Here is a 23,987-nt window from a genome sequence, read left to right on the forward strand (position 1 = left end):
AAGGAAAGGAAAATTGATTTTGCTTGTTTCCTCAAGTCTCTTTGGCCTGATGATGAGTTAGAGTATATGGTCGTCGATGCCGAAGGGAGGGCAGGGGGGCTGTTGTGCATTTGGAAGCCATCTGTGTTTAGTCTTTCTCAGTGCTGTAGTACAAGGCATTGTATTATACTTTGAGGTACTCTTTTTCCAGATTTCAATTGTGTTATTGTTAAAGTTCATGCGCCAAACGAAGTGAATGAGAGGTAAATTTTGGAGTGTTTTAAGTAGATTAAAACTTATGTTTCGCAGCGCCTGGTGTATAATTGGTGATTTCAATGAAATAAGAAATCTTGGGGAAAGAAGAGGGTGTTCAAGAAGAGATAAAGGGATGAAGGAATTTAATCAGTTCATTGAAAATTTGGAGCTCATTGATTTACTCATGATGGGACGATAATTCACATGCTGTAATGCTAATGAAGGAGAAAGGTGGAGTAGGATCGATAGAGCACTAATGTCAAGTGAATGGTTGAGTTAGACTAACTTAAAATTATGGGGGCTGGAAAGAAAGATATCGGACCATTGCACTATGTTATTGCAAGAAGATGGTAGGGATTGGGGTCCAAGGCCGTTTGATTCCTTAATGCTTAGACTTTTCATCCTAAATTTCAAACTATTGTGAAGAAATCTTGGGAGGAGTCTACATTTACTAGTTGAGCAGGTTTTGTCATAATGAATAAACTTAAGGAGCTTCGATCAGTGTTGAAAAAGTGGAATATGAAGGTCTTTGGAAATGTCACTTTCGCTTTAAAAACAACAGAGAAGGAACTTCATGCCATTGACCTAGTGGCTGAATCCAGAAGTCTTGAAGAGGTTGAAATTAATAGAAGACGAGAGGTTCGTAAGGAGGTATGGTCACTAAGTAGGAGAGAGGAGTGGATGTGGAGACAGAAGTCCAGAGTGAACTGGATTTTAAATGGAGACAAAAATACAAGATTTTTTCATATTATTGCTACTAGTAGGCAGAACAAGAATTTGTTAAACTCGATTGAGGTGGATGGGGAACTTTATGAGGATCCACTTAGGGTTAAATAGGAGCTGCTTAATCATTTCAGAAAGAGATTCTCAGAGGATTGGATATCTAGGCCTAAGCTTGAAGGTATTTTTAGATCCATTGGTCAGGATATGGACTCTGCCGAGTTAGTTGCACCATTCTCAGAAGAGGAAATGTGGAGAGCTGTGAAGAAGAGTGATGGTAATAAAGCGCCGGGTCCGGATGGTTTTAACTTGTCTTGCTTTCAAAAATGCTGGAGAGTGTTTAAAAAGGATATCTTGAAGTTCTTTGAGGAATTCTATGATAATGGGTGTTTGGCTAAAGGCATCAACAACTCTTTTATAACTCTGATTCCTAAGAAAGTGTACCCGAATGGCATTTCTAATTATAGACCAATTAGCCTTATTGGTTCTTTATACAGGATTCTTTCTAAGGTCCTAGCTTCTAGGCTAAAAAAGGTGTTGCCCAAGATTGTTGGAGAGTCTTAATCAGCTTTCATCGGTGGAAAGAACATATTGGATGGGGTGTTAATAGCAAATGAAGTTGTGGATTGATGGAAGAAGAAAAAACAGAAGGGGGTGATTTTAAAATTAGATTTTGAAAAAGCCTATGACACTGTAAACTGGGAGTGCCTTTTTGCCATAATGTCAAACTTTGGTTTTCAGAATAAATGGATCTGGTGGACTAAGGAATGCTTATAATCTTCTAGAGTTTCAATTCTTGTTAATAGCTCGCCCACTGCTGAATTTAGTCCTGAAAAAGGACTCAGACAAGGGGTTCCAATGTCACATTTTCTCTTTAATATCGTGGCTGAAGGGTTGAATATGTTATTTCAAAGGGCTAAAGCATTGGGGTTGATTAAAGGAGCTGTTATAGGTCATAAGGAAACTAATGTCACGCACTTGCAGTTTACTGATGATACAATAGTGTTTTGTAAGGCTGAGGAGCAGGAAATTCTGAATGTGAAAAGAATTCTAAGATGCTTTGAAGTGTTGTCTGGATTGAGTACAGGAGGAGGTTTTGGCTGATTTTGCTAAGAAATTAAATTGTCAAAGTAAAAAACTGCCATTCATGTATCTTGGTCTGCCACTTGGTGCCAGCCCAAAGAAGAGGAGCATATGGTTGCATGTGATCAATAAGTTTAAATCTTAGCTTGCTTCTTGGAAGAGAAAGTCACTTTCTTATGGGGGTAGGTTAACTCTAATCAAATCTGTGCTATCCTCATTACCAGTTTACTACATTTCCTGATTTAAAGTACCTGCTAGTGTGGCTAAGCAGATTGATAAATTCAAGCCAGATTCTTGTGAGGGGGTTCGGAAGTTAAAAAGAAGCTTCATATGGTAAAGTGTGAGAAGGTTACAATGAAGAAAAGTTTGAGAGGGCTGGGTATTAAAAGGTTGAAGGATTTTAATGAGTGTCTTCTAGCTAAATGGTGGTGGAGATATGGTACTGAAGATACGGCATTATGGAAAGATATTGTGATTAGTAAGTATGGCAGCTTTGGTGGGAGATGGAGACCATTCTTGGCTAATGGTGTCCGGTGCTCAAAAATTTGGGGAGATATATTTAATCTGGAACATAGCAGCCCCAATCTGTGGAGTTTTTTTTATGAATAATTCTGTAATTAAAGTGGGAAATGGGTTGCGGGTTAGTTTTTGGGAGGATCCATGGGCATTTAATAGGTGCTTAAAGGATGAATTTTCCAGAATTTATGACCTATCAGCAGATAAAGAGCTCACCATTAAACAAATATTAGATAGAGAAGTTTAGCAGCTGGGTGGTCCTTTAATTTCAGGAGATGTCTGAGGGCTTCAGAGAAAGATGAAGTGGGAAGATTCAGATCATATCTTTCTTCTCTTGAGCCCATCTTATCAAATAGAATAGATTCTTTGGTTTGGAGTGCTTCATCCGTAGGTGTATTCACTGTTAACTTAGCTTATAGTAGGAATGATATGGGTCAAGGATTGGGGTTTACAAAGTGGATCTGGAATAATATTTCCCTACCAAAAGTGAAATTTTTTGGCTGGCTTGTTTGGAAGGGTAGGATTAAAACAAGAGATTTTCTTCAAAAGGTGGCTTGTCTCAATCAGGATGCTAGCACAAAGTGTGTTTTTTGCGGATGTGGTGTTGAAACTGATTGTCATGTTTTATTACAGTGCCAGTTCGCTTGGAGGGTCTGGACAAATATCCTAAATTGGTGGGGTATACAATGGGTGGTACCTGCTAATGCCAAAGGTGTGATGGATTGGTGGAGAGGGATCAAATGGGGTAAGTTGGAAATTAAAATCTGGAATGCAATTCCATTTGCTGTTTTTTGGTCTATTTGGAATATGCGTAATGACTGCATATTCAGTGGAAAACATCATCTTTTGGAGGAAGTCTATGAGTTAATTAAGATTAGAGTTGCCATGTGGATCAAAGCGAGTACTAGTGAGTTGCAATACTTTGTTCATGATGTAGTGGAGAATTTGCAGCAGATTAGACTGTGTCTAAGGTGAAGTTTGTTTACTGGTGCTGATGTTGGTGTTGTGATGCTGTTGTTTGAGAGGTGAAGTCCATTTTCTGTGTTGTTTTGCACTGATCTGTGCTGTGAGGCTGCTGTTTGAGTGATGAAGATTGTTTACTTTGTGGTTTGGCTCATATGGCATAGTGGTTTTGGGTCCTTACCAAATTAAAAGGCTACAAAATTCAGTGAGACCTGCTGATTTGTATTGTACCATAGGCTACTAAGAGGCTGATATGTTCTGCTTTGTTCTGTTGCTGTTTGTGCTGTTGTGATGCTGTTGATGCTGTTAGCTATGATCATGGTAGAGTTTTGTTGCTATGTTGTTGATTGTGTTAGCTGGGTGGGGTTGATAGTTGGGCTCTGCTGCTGATCTTGGGGCAGCAGAGGCTATGATGTGGGGCTTGGGAGCTGGTGGTGAAGCTACAAGGTTAGTTGGCTGCTGTTCAGTACAGAAGTGTAGATGCTGTGGTTGGCTGTTGTTTAGTACAGAAGTTTAGAGCTGGTGGTGAAGCTACAAGGTATGTTGGCTACTGATGTTGTTTTGTTAATGACGATGGTTCTACTTGGTGAAAAGGAGTATATACTCTGTGGTGGTTGATTTGAGCTGTTACTGATGTTTTTGATTTGAAGCCCATTCTTGCTGATTGGGTTTGCTGCTTGTTTGTGGGGGAATGATTTTTTTAGGTTACTGCAGCTGTTATTATTGTTGTTGTCATGTTGTGTTGTTTGCTACTTTTGGGCTGTCTGGTGTGTATTAGGCTTGGTTAGATTTTACATAGGTGAGGTTGTTTTGGGTGTTTGTGGTTGTTCCTCACCAACTCTTGATGATGTGCTAGTATATGATTGTGTGATCCTATTGGTGCCAACCTAGTTGGGATTGATTTGGCTCACTATGATTCTTTTTGCAATCATCCTCTTTTTCCTTTATTGATGTATTAGTTTTCTGCTTCATCAATAAAGTTCTTTTTTTGCTGATAAAAAAAAAGAATATATACTTTTGTAACTCATCCAACCACCCGTAAAAATCAAACTTATACATAATGGTGGTAATAATATTATACTGAGATAGTTTTTAGAGGTTACAATTAGATCCTTAAATAACAATATGCTTAATGCTATAAAGATCACAATAAAATTTTAATATGTTTTCTCATACTAAAATTTAATAACATAATTTAACAAAACATGAATAATAATCACCACCATGATTAGTGAAATTACAAGTTAACAATTCATTGCTACCATGCCATATCCTAAAATTTATAAGCATATATAACAAATAAATTTTATACATAAAATAAGAGTGCATCTATTGAGACTTTGAATAGGTGTACGCTCAGCATATTAATATAAAATTTCATTCTAATCATCTCACACAACTACCGATCTATTACTTAGATGATTATCAATCATGACAAAGGAATTTATAATACAATTTTAGTAATGAAAATTGCAACAATAATTTATATATGCAAGACACATGCAAGCAATACCCAATTTAACATACTATCGGGTTTTGAACGAAATTTTGCAATTAATAAAATTCAACTAATCTTATTTAATTAAAAAAATGATAATTCATGAACACAGCTTCTGATACCGCATATAAAAATTTTATGGTGTTATGCATATAACAACATTCATAATTTAAAATCGTGAACTATCATGATTTTCACAAATAATAACATGATGCAAAAAATAAATAACATTCTCAGATCAGTTATTCAAAATTGATTGAACATAAACCTAATAATAATAATAGTGGAAAAAAGGTTTCTCTCTCTTGATTCTGTTTAGAATACGTTATATTCAGAATAATTGATGGGCATCTAAATATACTTTTATAGGTAGCGAGAGTTTCCTAATATAACTATGACTCCACTTGCCCATTAAAGTAGAAGATTTGGAAACTATTTCATCTATTGACCAATCAACTAATAACTTCTCGTTCAAGATATGGAACTATAATCTTATTAAATTTAAAATTCATATTGGCATATCATGTGAGTTACCATGATGACTAAATAATTAAACTCATGCCAAGTTTGGCAAGTTGAGAAAAAGTCAAAAAAACCAAAAAGTTACTCAAAAAGTTATCACTATTCACCAAAAGTCAAAAATTATGGCTGCACAACTCGCAATCCTAATTTTTTCCTACACACTAATTTATACAATTTTTTAATACACATTTTTTCATGAAAAGTCAAAAAGTTAACCCAAACAATCATATTTTTTTTCTTAACTTTTTAGTCTAAAAAGACAAAAAGTATACTTATTTAGGACACCCCAAACACAACAATCATTTGTCATTTTATCCCAATGTACTCCCCTTCATTAAATTATGACTTATGTATTTTGAAATTTTCACATGATTCAATGATTGAAATTGTATTAAGACAGAAACGGAAATAAATCACAGTAAAATCATATAACAAACACATGGGTGCATGTAAGCCCCATATTTTTCGTGGGGGATATCCATTAGTCTTATTATTTGTATTGTCATGTATTTCAGTAGTCTATGTTTGCTTCACTTTGCTATTTGCACCTTACTTGAAGCTCTTTTCATGAACAAAATCGAGCACCGAACAAAGAGAACAGAGCCGTGTTCAATGCTGTGTGCGCTTTACCTTTTTTCCTGAGTTATGTATCAGAGTCATTAAACTTATACTTGTGATCAGCTGGAAGAAAGTACTATGGAACCTCTTCAACTATCATGGGAGGCTGGAGAACAAAGCATTCCATACAACAACCAAATTCCTGCTCGGTCCGAGGGATTTTACCAGCCTCTGAGGCTCAATTCATCGCTGCAAATCGGGTACTTTCCTGGGATTTCACCCTCCTAAAATCCATAGATTATTACATTTTTAACTCTGATTAATTCCATGATTTGCTAGTATTTGAAACACTTTCTTTGGTTTCAGATACAACCCTGTGGGTCCAGATGAGCTACATGTTGCAGCCCCTACGGCCCAAAATGTCAATGGATTCATTCCTGGCTGGATGCTCTAATCGAAAACCGACGTTCCAACGGGGATTATCCATAAGATAAATTTTTTTTTTTTTTGGTAGTTATGATCTGCATTGAGCAAATTGTAATTATTGTTTGACGACAATAAGTATTTTATGGATGATGACCTAGACTGTTTAAGGAACATGGCATTGCCATGAGATGTATGGCTTGTAATTATATAAATATGAACTTATAAATTGGAACATGATGGATGGGTGTGAAAACAAGCTTTTGAAAAATGTGTTAACCATTTAACATCGTGATTAATAAAATAGAACTATTTTGGTTTGTTTCGTGTAATTTTTTGGGACTTGAACGCTGATACTCAAGAGTTAGAAGTATTCTTTCTCTGCTTAATAATTGATTTTTTTTAATTGGAGGGCGTTGTTTGGGCATATGGGTCCACTATGGGTCTCGTTTCAATGATTTGAATAATTTATTTTGTCAAACACTTCGTATATTTCATTTATACAAAAAATAAAGTTAATTCAACAATCATAACTTTTTCAATTTACTGTGTCTGTCATCAAAAAATAGATGGAAATTGTGTTTTTATAATAAACCATAGATTTTTTTGGTGATAAACGCAATAAATTGAACAAGTTACAATTATTGGATCGATTTAATTTTTTGAATGAATAAAATATACGAAGTGATTGACAAAATAAAATATTCGGATCATCAAAACGAGACCCGTAGTAGGCCTCACTGGCCCAACAACGCCCTGAAGTTCATATTTTGGACTGGAGGAAATTTGCCTCATTTTTAACTTATTTAAGTTATTTTTGCATTATAAGTGGTAAGTAGAAGTTGCACCTAATTCCAAAGGGTTGGCTTGGCAAGCAACGCTTGAGGCTTGCGAGTGTATTCCCTCCATTATCTTAGGTATGAAACCTTCTAAGTACAAATTTCTTAAGACTAATGTATATGGGGCTTTACTCAGGCTTTAATTAAACACTCCTTAGTGGATGTTGGAATTGGTCATCTAAATTAAAAAAATAAAAAAAATAAGAAATTACACCTAACACTTTATACAAATAAAAAAAATAAAAAATGAAGAAGAAGCTATAAGCTGTGCACCAAATAGGGGCTATATATTACAAATAAGTTTCATTGAACACATTGGTTATTCCTATGATTTTTTTTTCACTACATCAATTTAAATAGGAGATACTATATTTCAAAAATAATGTTAGGTGTCATTATCTTTCAGATATCCTTATCTTCGAGCAAATTACATTGGTTATTCCTATAATTTTTTTTTGCTTGTGTTGTTTTAGTCTCTATAGTTTCAATTCACTTAATTTTGACATTTAATTTTAGAATTTGCGCCGTTAGAATTTTTTGATAGAAATTATTTTTTAAATTAGTTGAGACTAAGTCATTGAATTGATTTTATTCTTAAAAGTATGACATATGCCGTTTGTACATATTTGCCATAAAAATGACACGAGGGCTAAAATCCAAGGACAAACAATGTAATTTGCCCCTTATTTTCTAAATATTATGGATCCCACTCCCACATGTATGTTATGTGAAGTCACATATGAAGAAAAGAAAGAAAAAAAATGATTTACCTTATGAGAAATATCGTTTTCTTTGTAAAACGATACATGAACAAAAACTTGCAAAAGTGAGAAAGATAAGATTTCACAGATCCTCTTTGGAATGGAAGTGGGCCTCTCTGAAGACAACTTGAGATGCTGAATCTCGGGTGCTATTTAACCCTTAATTTCGCCAACAAAAAAGTTATTCTTATGATTTTTCATTCCTTTGTTGAGTCGCCTATTGCCCGACATTCCTAATTAAGAAGACCTTATTGCTTTTAAATTAAGTTTAAAACATAATCAAATCTTTATGAAAGCAAAGACCAAAAGATGATCAAAATGCATGTTAATTCTCACCTAAACAATCATTATTAATTGACCTTGTTATCCAAAGTTTCTTTCCTTTCCTCTATGTATAACCAACCACACTATACTGAATGTTTCTAAGCTTGCAAAGCTGAATTTTACCCCCATTAGAGATTAAGTATGGTAATTATTCAAGTTTTGAAGTTTGAAACACACAAATTATGATAATTAACACTAACCTTTGGTATAGTTTGCAAATACCCAAAAAAACCAAGCCTGGTGTGTGTGAAATTGTTGTTATTGACTTTACCCAAAGAAAAAAAGAAAAGAAAAGAAATTGTAATAATTCTATAATGGGAAGTAAGTGCTATATAAATAAACAAAATTTAAATAAATAAAAAAATTACTAACTAATGTGCTATGCAATAATAAAAAATTGAAATGTTACACCCACTTTAATAATATAATAGGAGTCACATCAATTAAAAAGAAAATTTTATAAAATTTGTTAGTTGATTAATATTATATAAACATAAAATTTATACAAAATTTTCATTATAAATGAATGATATGTTTTCTTTTGGTTCCTTCATGTCCAATCAACATGCTTAGCATTATTCTTATGATTTTAAAAATGGTAAAGAACACTTTTTACACTTTTATATAAATTTTGCTTCTACTTTCACATTTCAATCCATATTTTAATGTGGTCTTCATGTTATTCTATCATTTAAAATTTGAGTAAAAGTTAAAAAATGAGAGACCAAATCAAATTTCAATAAAAATTGCGAAAAGTGTAATTTTTCACACCAATTTCTTCCTCTAATGTCCCAAAATGTGCTCACGTGGCCTTCATATAAGCATGTTTTCTCAACATTTTGTAACAATAAGGGAAGAGAGGACCCATTAAAACTTGAATTAAAGTCTGAGAATTTAATTACGTAATTGTTATAATTAAAAGTTTAAGAGTGAAAAGTATAATTTGTAGGAAAATATTTTTGAAAAATCAATTTAATGCAAATAAATAATAAAATATAATACAAGAAATTCTTTATAGAAATTCTATAAAACTTAGTACAGATTCTGATCAAAACCAATGTTTGAACACCGTGTCCTTAAGATAAAAATTTATCATCATCTCTATTGCTTGCGATTAATAGGCATTCTGCCTTTAGGATACAAATCACCACAAACAAAAATTGCACAACTTCATGTTTAAACAACGAACCAATTTGTGTCATCCACTCTCTCTTATATAACCAATTAGACATAATATATGAATCCCAAAACTCCCTAACAAATGAATGCCATGGTATTTATAGAAGTGATTAAGACCATTCTAAAGGGTCATGACTCTTGGATCACACTCTTTTATATGAAGAGACACCATGAAGAGTTGCACATTTTCATTCAAATAGAGTCAATTCACATTCACTTTTAAAAAAATTTAACAATCCTTCACGTAAATGAAATTGATGACACAACGCAAATGAAATATAGACATTAACAATGAGAGTACAAATTGGAAATATCCTGCATTATGATAGGTAGCTTTTGGTCTTGAATCTTCCTTAATGAAAGATTATTGGACTTACTAGCTCACTAGTAGAAATAATGCTTTGAACTGTTTAGCGGTTTATGTAAGCCAAGACAATAGAATTCACACAGAATATCTTCAAACACAGCTTGGTTCTTACGATTGTGCCTGTTTTGGCCTTGGGCAATTCTTGATTTTCATGAGTGCTTTAGAGAATTCAGCCTTATAAATTCTCATATAGGTGATCTTTATTTCGATTATTTTAAATACTCCTATTGAAATATGCCCCTCTGGATTTTCCAAGATATAAGTAATCATTAAAAGCATAGCTTATCCTAAGTCTCCTACATACAACACATGTTGAAGATATCACTCTCATCATAGGAATGGATAGAAGATAGACTCTCTTAGTGATTTCCAATAAGTCATCTATAATTCGGTTGTCCCCTATTATAGATTGTCCCCTTGAATCTAGATCTTGCGATCTCTAGTTAGCTAGGTTGGATTGCCATTATAACCACTTCAAATTAATAGGCTTTAATCACATTTCCCTCAATGAACTTTCCCTCATTTAGGCCTCGTTTGAGAACAGACTAATTTAGTAACTTTTTGGCTATTTGGCTAAAATATGAGCTAAAAAAAACTAGTATGTTTGGGATGACTTTTTGACTTTTTACGAAAAGATGTGCAAAAAGTAGAGAGAAAAAAAAATCTTTGACTTTTTGGTATGGGTTGTTGGCTTTTTGGCTAATTTAGTAACTTTTTAGCTTTTTGGCTAAAAGGGAGGGTTCCCAAACAAGGCCTTACTCTCTGGTCAAACATTTTGTTTAGCAGCTGCTATTTTCCGTTTGACCTTCTTCTTTATATATAATTGAGTAGTTAATGGATTCACTATATTGTTATCAAACAATACTCACAGCTAAGAGCAAATGTCTTTCAATATTAAATCTTTGAATAAGTCGAAACTTACCGCTATTTTATGTGACTCTCATTTCTGAATTCAAATTATAGACATAGAGGTGTTCCTTAGAGGTTAACTAAGCCATTTTTGCTTCTACTCTAATTTTTTCCTAATCAAAGAATTGAGATTCATTGTGGATAAACCTCTCCAAGCATCCTCATACTTTTAAGTATTCTAAGGAAAATTGATTTTCTTTATTAGGATATCAACATATGAAAATATCAATACATCCCCACAATTATGATGTAATAAAAAATATAACAGATTCATTGTTTTTTGATTATGGTGCGCTTGAATAACAAAATTCTAAAAAGAATTTATGAAATAGAAACTGTAGAATAATTATGACTACACAAATCATAATTAATGCTTAGACAAAATCTCATATCCTCATAATGTTTTTGTCCAAGAACCAAACAATTCAAAAAATAATTCGATTTTCTAAATCGTTGCAACATATTTAAGAAAGATTACTTGTACCTCCAAATTAAGATTCTAACTCATGAATTTGAATACTTTTTGTTCGAGTTTCTGTACTAGTCATGAATCATGATTAGCAAACAATTCTACTTATTCCCCACATTCGTGGTAATACATAAATTAGAACAAAAAGAGGTAAATCATTTTGCATGTATTCACTCCTTTTCCAAAAGATCATGGTGTGTGTGTTCAATTTTTTTCAAAGAAGTTAACTTTTAGAAATCAAAACCTTTTTCTTCTTTTCTAGCTTCTATAATGTACGGCAGAGGGGTTTTCATCTTTCAAGAATTTTTGCAATTTTGTATTATTTTTTTAAAATTTTTGTATTAAATATTCTTCTCATGCTTACATAAGTCCCACATTATTAAAAAGATGGAGCAAGAGAAAGAGAGAGTGAGGAGCGATGATGGTTGGGTGCCAGTGATCTACGGGAAGCAGAGGCATCGCATGAGTAGCAGTAGCAGACTAGCCGCAGAGCAGATAACTCTCTTTGTTGACCATCTTCCATGGTCTATGAGCCCTAAGGGTTTGTTTTCATTGTGTTCCAAGTTTGGGGTAGTGAAGGATGTTTATATTCCTAACAAAACCAGGAAGGCTACCCGTACCAAGTTTGGCTTTGTTAGATATAATTATTCAGTAGCTGCGGATGTGGCTGTTCAAAAGGCCAATGGGTTATGGGTTGATAATATGTCCATCTTTGTAAAGAAAGCGGATTATCAGAAAAAACTCTGGCTCTAAGGAGTTTCAACCCAAGACGAAGGCTGTTGTTGGAAATGAAGTTGCTGGCCATAAGTTTGTCCATATGACTGATCGATCAGTTAGAAGTGCCCTGGGCAAGTCCTATGCAGACGTGGTTAAAGGTGGAAGGGAGGATGGGCTGGTTGTGATGGGTAATGAGAAAGGAAACGGATGGTTGTATGAGAGTGCTATTGTTAAACTGAAAATGAGGTGTGATTTCCTTGATTTTGAGAATATAGTCCACCTCATTGGGTCTGAAGATATTATAGTGAGACGAGGTGGGGGCAAGGATGTAGTGCTAACATTCAAATCGGTCAAAGATATAAAGGTTAGAATGGAACAACTGGATGTGTGTCTCAAGGAGTGGTGTTGTTCTGTAATGGAATGGAGACAAGGCCTGGTTTTGGACCAAGAGAGGACTGTCTAGTTGTGTTGCTATAGGGTACCCTTGAACTTATGGAATGTTAACACGTTCAAAAGTATTGGGAAACTGTGGGGTGAAGTGGTTAGCATTGCAGATGAAACATCCTGTATGAAGTCATTTGAATGTGGGAGAGTGAGATTACTTACCAAGCATATGGGGCTTATTAATAATGTAGTGAATCTCAGTTGCAGGGGTGCAATTTTTCCTGTTCGGGTTGCTAAAGAACAAGTAGTAGAGACTAAGTTTGTTACAGAATTATGCAAGTGCATGCTACATTTGAGGCATGATGACTACAGTTCAAACAAGGAGGCCCTCCATGGATCTGCTGATGGAGTTATGGATGATGGAAATGATGATGAGGTGGCAGTTGACGTGGATGGGCTAGGGGATAACCTGAAGGAAGTGGTAGAGGTTGGTAGGTCCAATGAGATCATGGAGTCTAACATGGCCTTGAGAGACGGTTTGGTGTCCACATCTGTGGTGGAGGAGACAAGTTTTAGTAGCTTAGGGAACTCAAACGTTGTTTAGGCATGCAGAGTTGAAACGGCTGGAGCTCTCAACTGTATTATTGATGGACATTTGGGAAATGATTTTAATGTTGGGCACATTTTTGGGCTTGGTGCATGTGTATCTCAGTTTAGCAGGCCTGAGGAACGGATAGAGGTGGTGGTTGATTTAGCCTAGTATGTTGGGCCTAATCCTGAGCCTAGCCCAATTGCTTCTAATGTTGGTGCTGCGGGCCCTAAAGGTGTGAAACATGGTATGGATCAGGAGCCTATTATGGGAAAGGAGCATGGAGGTGAAGTTTCGAATGGGAATCGGCAGTGGGGAAAGAACTCTAGGAACCAAAATTGTATAAGGGTAAGGAAGAGAGCAAAATTGAATCCAGAAGAGAGGAGACTAGTTCGAAGGATGGCAAGAGGTGCAAGGTATGTAAGAAAAGCTTATCCACTGTCGATTGGGAGTTGGCACAGAGGAGCTCTGTTTAGAGCAGCGTCGTTGGCCTTGTCTGCTTCTTCTTCAAGTGGGATCGGCACAAGTAGAGATCGCAGGTTTCAGCAGGAGGCTCAAGCAGTTGTCTAGCTTGGTAAAGTCTTGGGGCTGAACTGCAATGGTGCTGAGGCTGAAGTCATGCAGCGATGTGTGGAATTGGAACGTGTTGATGAGGATCGAGCTGCTCAGCGGGTTAGAACTGCTTCGTAGTGAGTAGTTTAAGCTGGAGGTATTAGGAGTATTATTTTATTGTAATGATAATTTTGTCTTGGAATATCAGGGGCATGGGTAGAATTGGGAAAAAGCATAGAATAAAGGATGTTTTTAGAGAAAGAAAGGTGGATGTTGTGTTCATTCAAGAAACTAAAAAAGCAGAAATGGTTGAGGGTATGGTTCGCTCATTATGGCCATGGGAGGAGATGGATTTTTTAGCTGTTGATTCAGAAGGAACAGTAGGGGGGTTATTGTGTGTTTGGCGGCCGTTAGTGTTCTCAATGACTTCTTGCTATAGCAATAGAAATGTCATCCTAGTTTCAGGTACTCTCTTCCTGATTTTGAGTGTGTGTTGGCCAATGTTTATGCACCAAATGATGTTGCTAGAAGAGGGCACTTCTAGCATTCCACTGTTAGATTAAAGTCCAGTTTTCAGAAGCCATGGTGTTTGGGAGGGGGATTTCAATGAAGTTAGAACCTTAGGGGAACGGAAAGTTTGCCTTAGAAGGGACAGGGGAATGAAGGATTTTAATGACTTCATTGATCTAATAGAGTTCACAGAGCTACCTCTACTGGGTAAACAATTCACTTGGTGCAATGCTACGGATGGTGAAAAATTGAGTAAGCTAGATAGGTTCCTATTATCTCCTGAATGGGTCCATATGTTCAAATTTAAGTTCTGGGGATTGCTTAGGTATGAGTCAGATCACTGTCCAATTGTTTTAATGGAAGATGTTAGAGACTGGGGTCCGAGGCCATTTAGATTCATTAATGCATAGGCGTTGCACCTTCAATTCCTCTCATTTGTTAAGCAGTCTTGGGAGGCCTTGGGTGTATCTGGAGGGGCTAGATTTGTTATTTCTTCTAAGTTGAGAGCTCTTAAGTTAAAACTAAAACAGTGGAATGCTGAGGTGTTTGGGGACATCAAGCATAATTTACAGGTTGCGAAAGAGGACTTACACAATTTGGAGCTGATTGTGGAATCTAGATTACTTGATGATTCAGAAATGGAAAGAAGGAAGGTATTGAGAGGGGAGGTATGGAAATGGAGCACAAAGGAGGAATGGCTATGGCTGCAGAAGTCTAGGATGTCCTGGGCATTAAAGGGGGACAAGAATACTCAGTTTTTTCATACCATGGCTTCATACAGGCAGAGCAAGAACCTGCTTAACTCTCTAACAGTTGATGGGAATCTCATTGAGGATCTTGAGAAGTTGAAGGAAGAGGCTTTCAGGTACTTTAAAGGTCTATTTTCTGAGAATTGGAAAGTGAGGCCAAAGCTGGTAGGCCAGTTTAAGTCCATTAGTGGAACTCCAGAAGTCCAGATGATTGAGTCTGAATTCAATTCAGAAGAGATTTGGGAGGCTGTTGAACTGTCTGAAGGGAATAAAGCTCCTGGACCGGATGGATTCGATCTAGTTTGCATTCAAAAGTGCTGGGAAGTGTTTAAACCTGACATTGTTCAGTTTTTCAATGATTTTTATAGGAATAGAAGATTGTCTAAAGGTGTAACAAGTTCCTTTGTGACTTTAGTTCCTAAGAAGGAGTGCCCTAAGGGTCTCACGGATTTCAGGCCAATAAGTTTGATTGGCTCAATCTACAAAATTCTATCCAAAGTGTTGGCAAACAGATTTAAGCAGGTTGCTCCTAAGGTTGTGAGTGTAGCTCAATCTGCCTTCCTCAAAGGTAGGAATATCCTTGATAGAGTCCTGATTGCCAGTGAGGTGGTGGACTGGTGGAAACAATCTCACACGAAGGGTTTAATCCTAAAATTGGATTTTAAGAAAGCGTATGACTTGGTGAATTGGGATTTTTTTACTTTCTATGCTTACGAATATGGGGTTTGATCATAAGTGGGTTAGCTAGATGAAAGAATGCATATCATCTGCCAGGGTGTCTGTATTGGTTAATGGATCTCCGACTCCTGAGTTCACTCCAGAGAAAGGACTTCGGCAAGGTGATCCGCTGTCTCCATTCCTTTTTATTATAGTTGTTGAAGGACTTAATGTTTTGTTAACTAAAGCTAAGGCTATGGGCCTAATCCGAGGAATTAAGGTTGGATCTGGTGGTGTTGTCCTACCACACCTCCAGTTTGCTAATGATACAATTATTTTCTATGAAGCGGACTAGTATGAAGTCTCAAAAATTAAGAGAATCCTTAGGTGTTTTGAGCTCATGTCTGACCTAAAGGTCAACTTTCACAAAAGCAGTGTTAGTGGAGTGGGTGTGGCTGATGAATTAGTGTATGATTTTGCAGCTGAACTGCACTGTTTATGTAAAAAGCTATCTCTTACCTATCTTGGTTTGCCTTTGGGGGCTAGCCCTAGGAGGAAGAGCACCCGAAAGCCTGTTATTGATAAATTTAAGGCTAAACTAGCCTCTTGGAAGAGGAAATTGTTGTCCTATGGGGTTAGACTCACGTTGGTTAAGTCTGTCTTGTCAAGTTTGCCCGTATATTATTTGTCACTGTTTAAACTACCTGAGGGGGTGGCAAAAATAATTGATAGATTACAAGCTAATTTTCTTTGGGAGGCTCTGTATCTGGGAGAAAATTGCATATGGTGAAGTGGTCGGAAGTAACTAAAAGTAGGGACCAAGGTGGGTTTGGAATCAGGAAGATTAGGGAGTTTAATGATTGTATGCTTTTCTAAATGGTGGTGGAGGTATGGCACTGAGGATGCGGCGCTATGGAAACAAATTATTTGTGCTAAGTAACTTGCTGTTGGAGGGGGTTGGGTTCCTTTTTTGGAAGATATGAGTAGAGTTTCAAGGCTTTGGCAGGATATATTGTCAGTTACTGTTAGTAATTCCCAACTTGGGAGCTATTATCTGTCAAATATTGTGGTCAAGGTTGGGAATGAGGAGAGAATCAAGTTCTGGACAAATACATGGGTGGGGGGGGGGGGGCTTTGTTTGAGGGGTCAATTCCCTAGACTCTTCTTGTTGGCTCTGGAGAATGAGGAATCTTTGAGAATGGTTTTTGATAGAAAATGCTGAGTTGGTGATTAGGTGTTATCCTTCTGTAGGCCTTTACGGGCATGGGAGGTAGTTGAGGTGGCTAGGCTGAAAACTATCCTTGATGCAGCTTCGCTTCCCGTAGCTGTCTCCAGTGATTGGCTTTGTTGGATTCCATCTTCGTCAGGTCAGTTTTCTATTGCATCTGTGTACAACAGGTCTTCAGATCTGGTTGTTTTTGCTATCCCTTCCTTTATCTGGTCTAATTTCTCTCCTCCTAAGTCCCAATTCCTCGCTTGGTTAGCATGGAAGGGTAGGATTAAATCGGATGCTTACTTACAAAGGATTGGTGTGTCAGGTGTTAATGCTAATGTCTCTTGTATTTTCTGTAACTCAGAGCTTGAAACACTTGATCATGTGCTCCTTTTTTGCCCCTTAGTTTGGAGTGTTTGGTCTCATTTGGTGTGTTGGTGGGGTTTGTATTGGGTGATGCCTGGGTCGGTTGAAGGCCTCCTCCTCTAGTGGTCTAGTTTTAGGTTCCCGAAGGTAAGTAGGCAGATATGGAGGTCTGTACCCTTTCTTGTCTTTTAGGCTATTTGGGAAAGTTAGAATGAATGTAAGTTTCAAGGGGCCCAACCTACTTCCCAGCTGGAATCTCTAAAGGAGACGATTAAGGTTAAGGCTGTTATGTGGTATAAATATCATTCTCCAAGCTGTGTGTATTTTGTTCAAGATTTGGTCAATAACATTCACCTTCTCAGTCATCACCCAGCCGGTTGTTAATCCAGTGGTGCAGAAGGGTTATCAATACATCAGTTAGTGTTGTTGGTCTGCTGTGTTGGTTGGGGCTGGTGGCCTGCTGTGTGCTTGGGGTTGTTGTTTTTGGTTTTGCTATCCTGGTCTGTTTTATGCTTATCCTGGTTGTTTTGTTTTTGCTTTGTTGTTTGTTGTTTTGTTTGGTTGGAATCTCTCCAACAGGGGGATGAGCTTGGCTATTTTCTCTTTTGAGCTGTTGTTCTTGCTCCTCCTTCTCTTTTGTTGATGCATTCTTGTAAGCTCTGTTTTTTCTGAATTCATCAATATAGTGTTATTTGTTGATAATAAATAAATAAATAAACAAATTAGAACAAAAACATGATTAATTTTCTAACAAGTGTTACTATCACAACTAATAACCCATTTTTGATAAAAATCATCTCTTATTCGTTCAAAACAAATATTTGTAACAAAGGAATATTAAATTATCTCTTTTATTAAAAGTGATAAACTCTCACATAAGTAACTATTTACTCTTACTTCATAATTCATGATTCATGGTTCATGGTTAAACCAATACTACTACACAAGGTTCATAATTATGACTTTGGTAAACTATGTCATAAAACTCAAAAATCACTTCCAATAAAATGGGAAGATAACACTATTTAAATCATCATATTTAACTTTCACCAATATCTAATTTTTCCGTTGTCAATGATTGGCTTGAGGATGTAAAGATGCTACGGTCACATACACAAAATATATTATTCTACATAATATTCCATAACAAATCGATTTCAATAGTATCTATGTCACCGTCATCATGGAAAAACACGTGTCAAAACATATATGTCCATATAATTATCAACAAAATTTTGATAAACAATCTACTAATAGATTTACCACTGAGGGTGGTGATGGAGTCCCAATGTCTCTCTCTTCTACACAAGTGAGTAAGATTCGATTCTGGGGGGTGCCATTGGCGGCCTGTTTTTTCAAACGGTTGAAGTTGAATGCATTGTACTCCACTCGTGACTCTGTCTCATGTGATGGGGTTGGTGCATTCCTCTATTGTCCTGGTGGTAGGTCCATTCCTTTGGGTTAGGTTAAATCTAACCGACCACCCGCTACCTCAAGATCAGGACTCATTACAACATATAAAAAATTTAGAGACCAAATTTTTTGGTCTCTAAAAGTGAAATTTTTGTTGCAATAGACATTTACGAACCAATTTCTATTGTCACGAGGATAGTCGCTAAAATGTCGTTCCAAAAATTCAAAAGTAAGGCTTTTAGTGACAAAATTTTGAAAATGTTGCTAATAAATATACTTTTAGGAACAAAATAATTTGGTCTCACAAGGTTTTATTTTTTAGACAAAAAATTTAGTTCCAAAAAGATAATAATTGATCACTAATGTCTAATTTTTGTTACTAAAAATATAATAACGACACTTTTTGCAATAAAACTATTTGGTCCCTAAAAAATAATTTTGTCTCTAAATTTTAGTCTCTAAAAACCTTGATTTTTTGTAGTGACTTTACCCCTACGGAACATCCTTTTTTCCAGTTCAAAAAAAAAAAATTAAATTAAAAAAACATCTACTAACAGATTCAATATAAATAATTCAATTTATCATCTCTAATATCATGAATCAAGTAACAAATAGTTAACTCATGAGATGACATTTAGGTATACATACAAGTGAAAAATATCACAAGAATGGCCGATATGAAAAACATTTTAAATAATAACCTACCTAAATCAAAAGATACAAATTGAATTAAAGCATAGTCACATATTTTGACAAAATACTCAAAATCTAACTTAGCAGATTCTAACAAATCTAACAAAGCGTAAACACATAAAAACCCATTTATAATTCACAAAGTCCAGAAAGCATAAAATACAAAATCTATTAAACGAGAATGTAACAGATTCAAAAAATAAGAAAAGCCAAATAGACAATTATTCCCCATACGTCAATGTTCTCTTCACACAATAAATGAAAAGTTGCACCTTTTCATTAAAATGATGTCTGAAAAATCTAGAAATCCCCTAGATGTTGATTTGTGATTATGTATCAATTTTAAGCAGAATATAACAATCCCAATCAAACAATCAAGACAAAGAGACACAGTGATTTAACGTGGAAAAAACCACAATTGGACACCTCCAACTGTGATAAAAAAACCACGGGCAACAGCCACAAGAACAATCCACTAAGAAGAATTAAAGGAATTACACAGGTATACTCTCAATTACCTAGCGAATCCACAACGCCTAATTGAACCAACCTCTATGTGCCTCTTCCAACCCCATCTTCACCACGGAATTGTCTTTCTGATGAGCCACTCCGGATTCCACCAAAGCTTCAGGCTCGAATTCTTCAGAATCCACAACTGAAGAATAACTCTCTCTTTTGTGTATGACAAACAAACCTTTGATGTACTCTCTTTAGATCATGAGTTGAATACTCAATAAAAACATCAAAGAAAACTCCCAAAGTATCCCCAGATATAAACCCTAGAAACCAAAAAGAAGATCTGGAGCAGTTATCCTGAAAATCTGACCCAATAAGCGAATTTATAGAATCTGTCCCGCGATCTCCGCTCGAGCTCAACACAGCCCGCTCGAGCGGACTGACCAAAAACTGCGTGCGAACAAACTGAGATGCGCTCGAGCGTAGGAGCATCCGCTCGAGCGTAAAATCACACATTCCAGTATTTTTACAGGCGACTGCAGAGATGCTGAGAGCTTCCAATCCCCGCTCGAGCGTCACTTTCCCCGTTCGAGCGGGAAGGCCAAAAATGGAAAAACTGGAAAAATATAACATGATCGGATAGGCAACTTTGAATGCAGTTTTGCATTTTGCTTCGGGGGCGCTGCCCCTCGACCCCGCCGTGGCGCTGCCCCGGACCCGCCAAGGGGCGCTGCCCCCTGGACCCCCGCGAGCTGACCGGGCAGCTCGATCCCCGTCATAATCAGCGAAGTGGCAATCTTGAAAGCATTAGCAACACAAACTTCTCTGAAAAGCACAATTCGGGTTGGATTCGCATCTAACAACTCATAGCCTCACTGAAATAAAAAGTGCGAATAAAATTACAACTCAAAAGAGTTTTGTCAAACGGGATTGCCAAGAAATAAAACCTAACAATGTCAACATATAGATAAAGAAACAAAGGTAGACAATTTGTGAAACAAACAATCTGTAACAATAACAACAAAAACAAAATCAGATTTAGTCTATTTTCTCTTCACACAATAAATGAAAAGTTACACATTTTCATTAAAATGACGTAAACATATAGATAAAGAAACAAAGGTAGACAATTTGTGAAACAAATCATCTCTAACAATAACAACAAAAACAAAATCAAATTTAGTTTAAAATAGATTGTTTAACCATAACCAACATATACGGAAATACACATAACCAGATTAATATATATGTATAACCCATATCAATTCATTATAATGTTAGATAAATCCTAAGTGATTTGACAGAGGACAGAAAACATGAGGCAAATAAATTATGGGACGGTTATGAGTCAGATATGCACTGTGGCATACAAAAAGAAACGATTTTAAGAACCGCGAAGAGCAATTGAATGCAAGAGAAATTGAATTCAATGTACAAAATATAATTTAAGAATTACAGAAAAGTATTACAAATGATTTTGCTTAAACTGAAATTTGTGTAATATAATTGTAGAGATTAAATATCTGAACACTGAAAAATAATAACAAATAATCTGTAACAATCATTGTAAAAAAAAAATGTAATGAAAAAGATAAAGAAGTAATTGTTGTCCAAATTGTATAAATAAAATAAAATAAACAAATTTATAATTAATTAAATTTATTACAGAATAAGAAATCATAAATCTAACACATGCTAGAGATTACATTTTTATGAACAGAAATATTTAACAAAATCTAACATTGAAATAAAATAGTAAAGGAAGCAAACCGAAGCCTGTGTGATACCAAAATTCCCTTAAAATAGATTCGCCGCCTCACTGTAGGTGTTGGAGGTATGTCAGCGTCTGTCTCACATGATACGATGGTATAGACCCGCTAACGCAGAAGCACCTTCTGTTTAGCTCCGGTGAATCGACAATAGCAGCACTCTCTCACATAGGAACAAGAATATAGGAGCAGACTGAAATTCTGACCAAAGGGGGTTCTCCTCTTATACAGAATAAGGGAGAGATGAGGAGTTTTTCTGTAACAAATGCACAATTCAATTTCTGCAAAACTGAAAAAGTAATACAGGAAAATTAATAATGTAAATCACCATCTTAAGTGTATAGGTTACACACAATATAGACATGTGTGTATATCTGCAGCCAACAAATAAATATGGCCTAAAAAGATTAGGTTGATGGGCCACCAACTCGGCCCAGCCCCAAACCTAACCCATTCCCTCAAGATCCAAGACCCACGGATCACGGATCCGGACCCGATCCTGTCCGATCCAGTCGGGTGTGCGACACGCGCGCACGTATGGCAATTTTTGCATAACCAACTTGGACCATTGTTTTGGCCCAAGCCCATCCTTGAAGCTTCCACAACTCCCTTCCTTGGAAAAATTTGGATGCCCTAAAAGGTTCATGCCCTTATCAAAATCTTGAGGTTTAAATACCCATCAAAGCTTTTATCTACAATCAATGTGGGATTGATAGTTATACACAATTCTCAATGCCTCATTCATAAGACTAACTTTATGAGACAATTTCTCATTCAATTCTTAATAGTTTTTTATCATTCTTTTTGTGGTGTAAAGATCTTGTTACAAAGAATTTAAACCCATTTGATTCCACCTTAACGAATGATTGGGACCACTACAACAAATTTGGGATTTAAAGATGAAACAAATTTGTCCCAAAATGTATATATTTCGTCACCCAAAGTAATTACGATGAACATTTTTGTCACCCGTTTTGTCGCCAAAGGGTCGTCGCTAAAGGGTCTTAGAGACGAAAAAAAAAATTCGTCATTAAAAATGATAAATTTATGACGAATTTTTTTGTCTCCAATACACTTTGTTGGGAACATACTTGTAAGTAATTAGCGACAAAATATTTTGTCATTAAAGGAGAAATTAGAGACAAAAGTATTTCATCATAAATATAAGAAATAGAGACGAAATAATTTTGTCACGTTTAATATAAATGAAGACGAAATTTTTTTGTCAAAGAAGCTACCAATAGAGACAAAAACAAATTCATCATTAAAAATGAAAAATTTGTGACGAATTTTTTTGTCTCCAATACACTCTGTTGGGAACATACTTGTAAGTAATTAGCGACAAAATATTTTGTCATTAAAGGAATAAATTAGAGACAAAAGTATTTTGTCATAAATATAAGAAATAGAGATGAAATAATTTTGTCACGTTTAATATAAACGAAGACAAAAAAAAATTTGTCAAAGAACCAATAGAGACAAAAACAAATTCATCATTAAAAATGATAAATTTGTGACGAATTTTTTTGTCTCCAATACATTCTGTTGGAAACATACTTGAAAGTAATCAGCGACAAAATATTTTGTCATTTAAAGAGAAATTAGAGACAAAAGTATTTTGTCATAAAAATAAGAAATGGAGACAAAATAATTTTGTCACGTTTAATATAAACAAAGACGAAAATTTTTTGTCAAAGAAGCTACCAATAGAGACAAAAATAAATTCGTCATTAAAAATAATGAAATAATGTCAAAAAAAATTTGTCACACATTGAGGGTAATAGTGACAAAATGTAACAATATTTTTTGTCATGACAAATTCATTTAGCGACGAAATAAAGAATTCATGACAAAATTAATCCTCCACCTAAGCTAAATAAGAGAAAAAAAAAACCTTCTTTAGGGATGAAAATTTTTATCAATAATTTCATAATATTTTTTTCCACATTATATACCTATTTTATCAAAATCTAAATTTTAGTTCAAGAAATATGACCCTGTTCATGTTGAAACCTGTTGAATATAACAATTCCATCACAACTTAACTTAACCTGTTATCAACACATTTACGAATTAACAAAATGAAGATATCCATTCATCATTACAAATAATTTCATCCTAATATAATAAAGTAGTGAAATATCCACAAAATATCCAAAAGTTATAACTTGTTCAATTCCACCAAAAATCCAACAATAACTAGTGCAACTCCAAAAAATATGTGTATCCTTATCAAACAAAAATGAACATTCAAACAAATTACATCATTGTTGCACGTCAAAAATGCCACTCTAATCCAATCTGCAAAAAAATAAATTAAAAGTTTTAGTAATTAATCAATTATACAAAAGATTAAAAACATTAGTAACTCATCAATTTACAATTAGATCAATTATACAATTTATCCCTGTAACAGACTTTTTTTGAGATTATGAGAACAAAAAATTAATTTTAAGGCTAATTCACAAATGGTGCATCCCATTAATGTGTCGTAAGTTCATACAACTTATATTGGTCCCTCCCAAGGTGCATCCCATTAATGTGTAATAGCTTC

General features: G+C 35.4%; 2 protein-coding genes across 2 annotated transcripts in view; both read left to right on the forward strand.

The window, feature by feature from the left end:
- Window positions 1-6,761, forward strand: part of LOC114262951 (agamous-like MADS-box protein MADS2) — a 46,211-nt gene extending 39,450 nt beyond the window's left edge. The window contains exons 7-8 of the mRNA XM_082866694.1: window positions 6,218-6,354; window positions 6,461-6,761. Of these exons, the coding sequence (XP_082722820.1) occupies window positions 6,218-6,354; window positions 6,461-6,548 (225 nt within the window). The 3' untranslated portion in view covers window positions 6,549-6,761. The remainder of the gene's footprint in view (window positions 1-6,217; window positions 6,355-6,460) is intronic.
- Window positions 6,762-15,614: 8,853 nt separating this feature from the next.
- Window positions 15,615-17,225, forward strand: LOC145824166 (uncharacterized). The gene is made up of 3 exons (XM_082923777.1): window positions 15,615-15,877; window positions 15,959-16,168; window positions 16,775-17,225. The coding sequence occupies exons 1-3, from the start codon at window positions 15,615-15,617 to the stop codon at window positions 17,223-17,225; spliced, it is 924 nt and encodes a 307-aa protein (XP_082779903.1).
- Window positions 17,226-23,987: the final 6,762 nt, after the last annotated feature.

Source organism: Camellia sinensis, chromosome 4 (genome assembly GCF_055761805.1).
Source record: "Camellia sinensis isolate YWXY chromosome 4, ASM5576180v1, whole genome shotgun sequence".
Classification (NCBI taxonomy): Eukaryota; Viridiplantae; Streptophyta; class Magnoliopsida; order Ericales; family Theaceae; genus Camellia; species Camellia sinensis.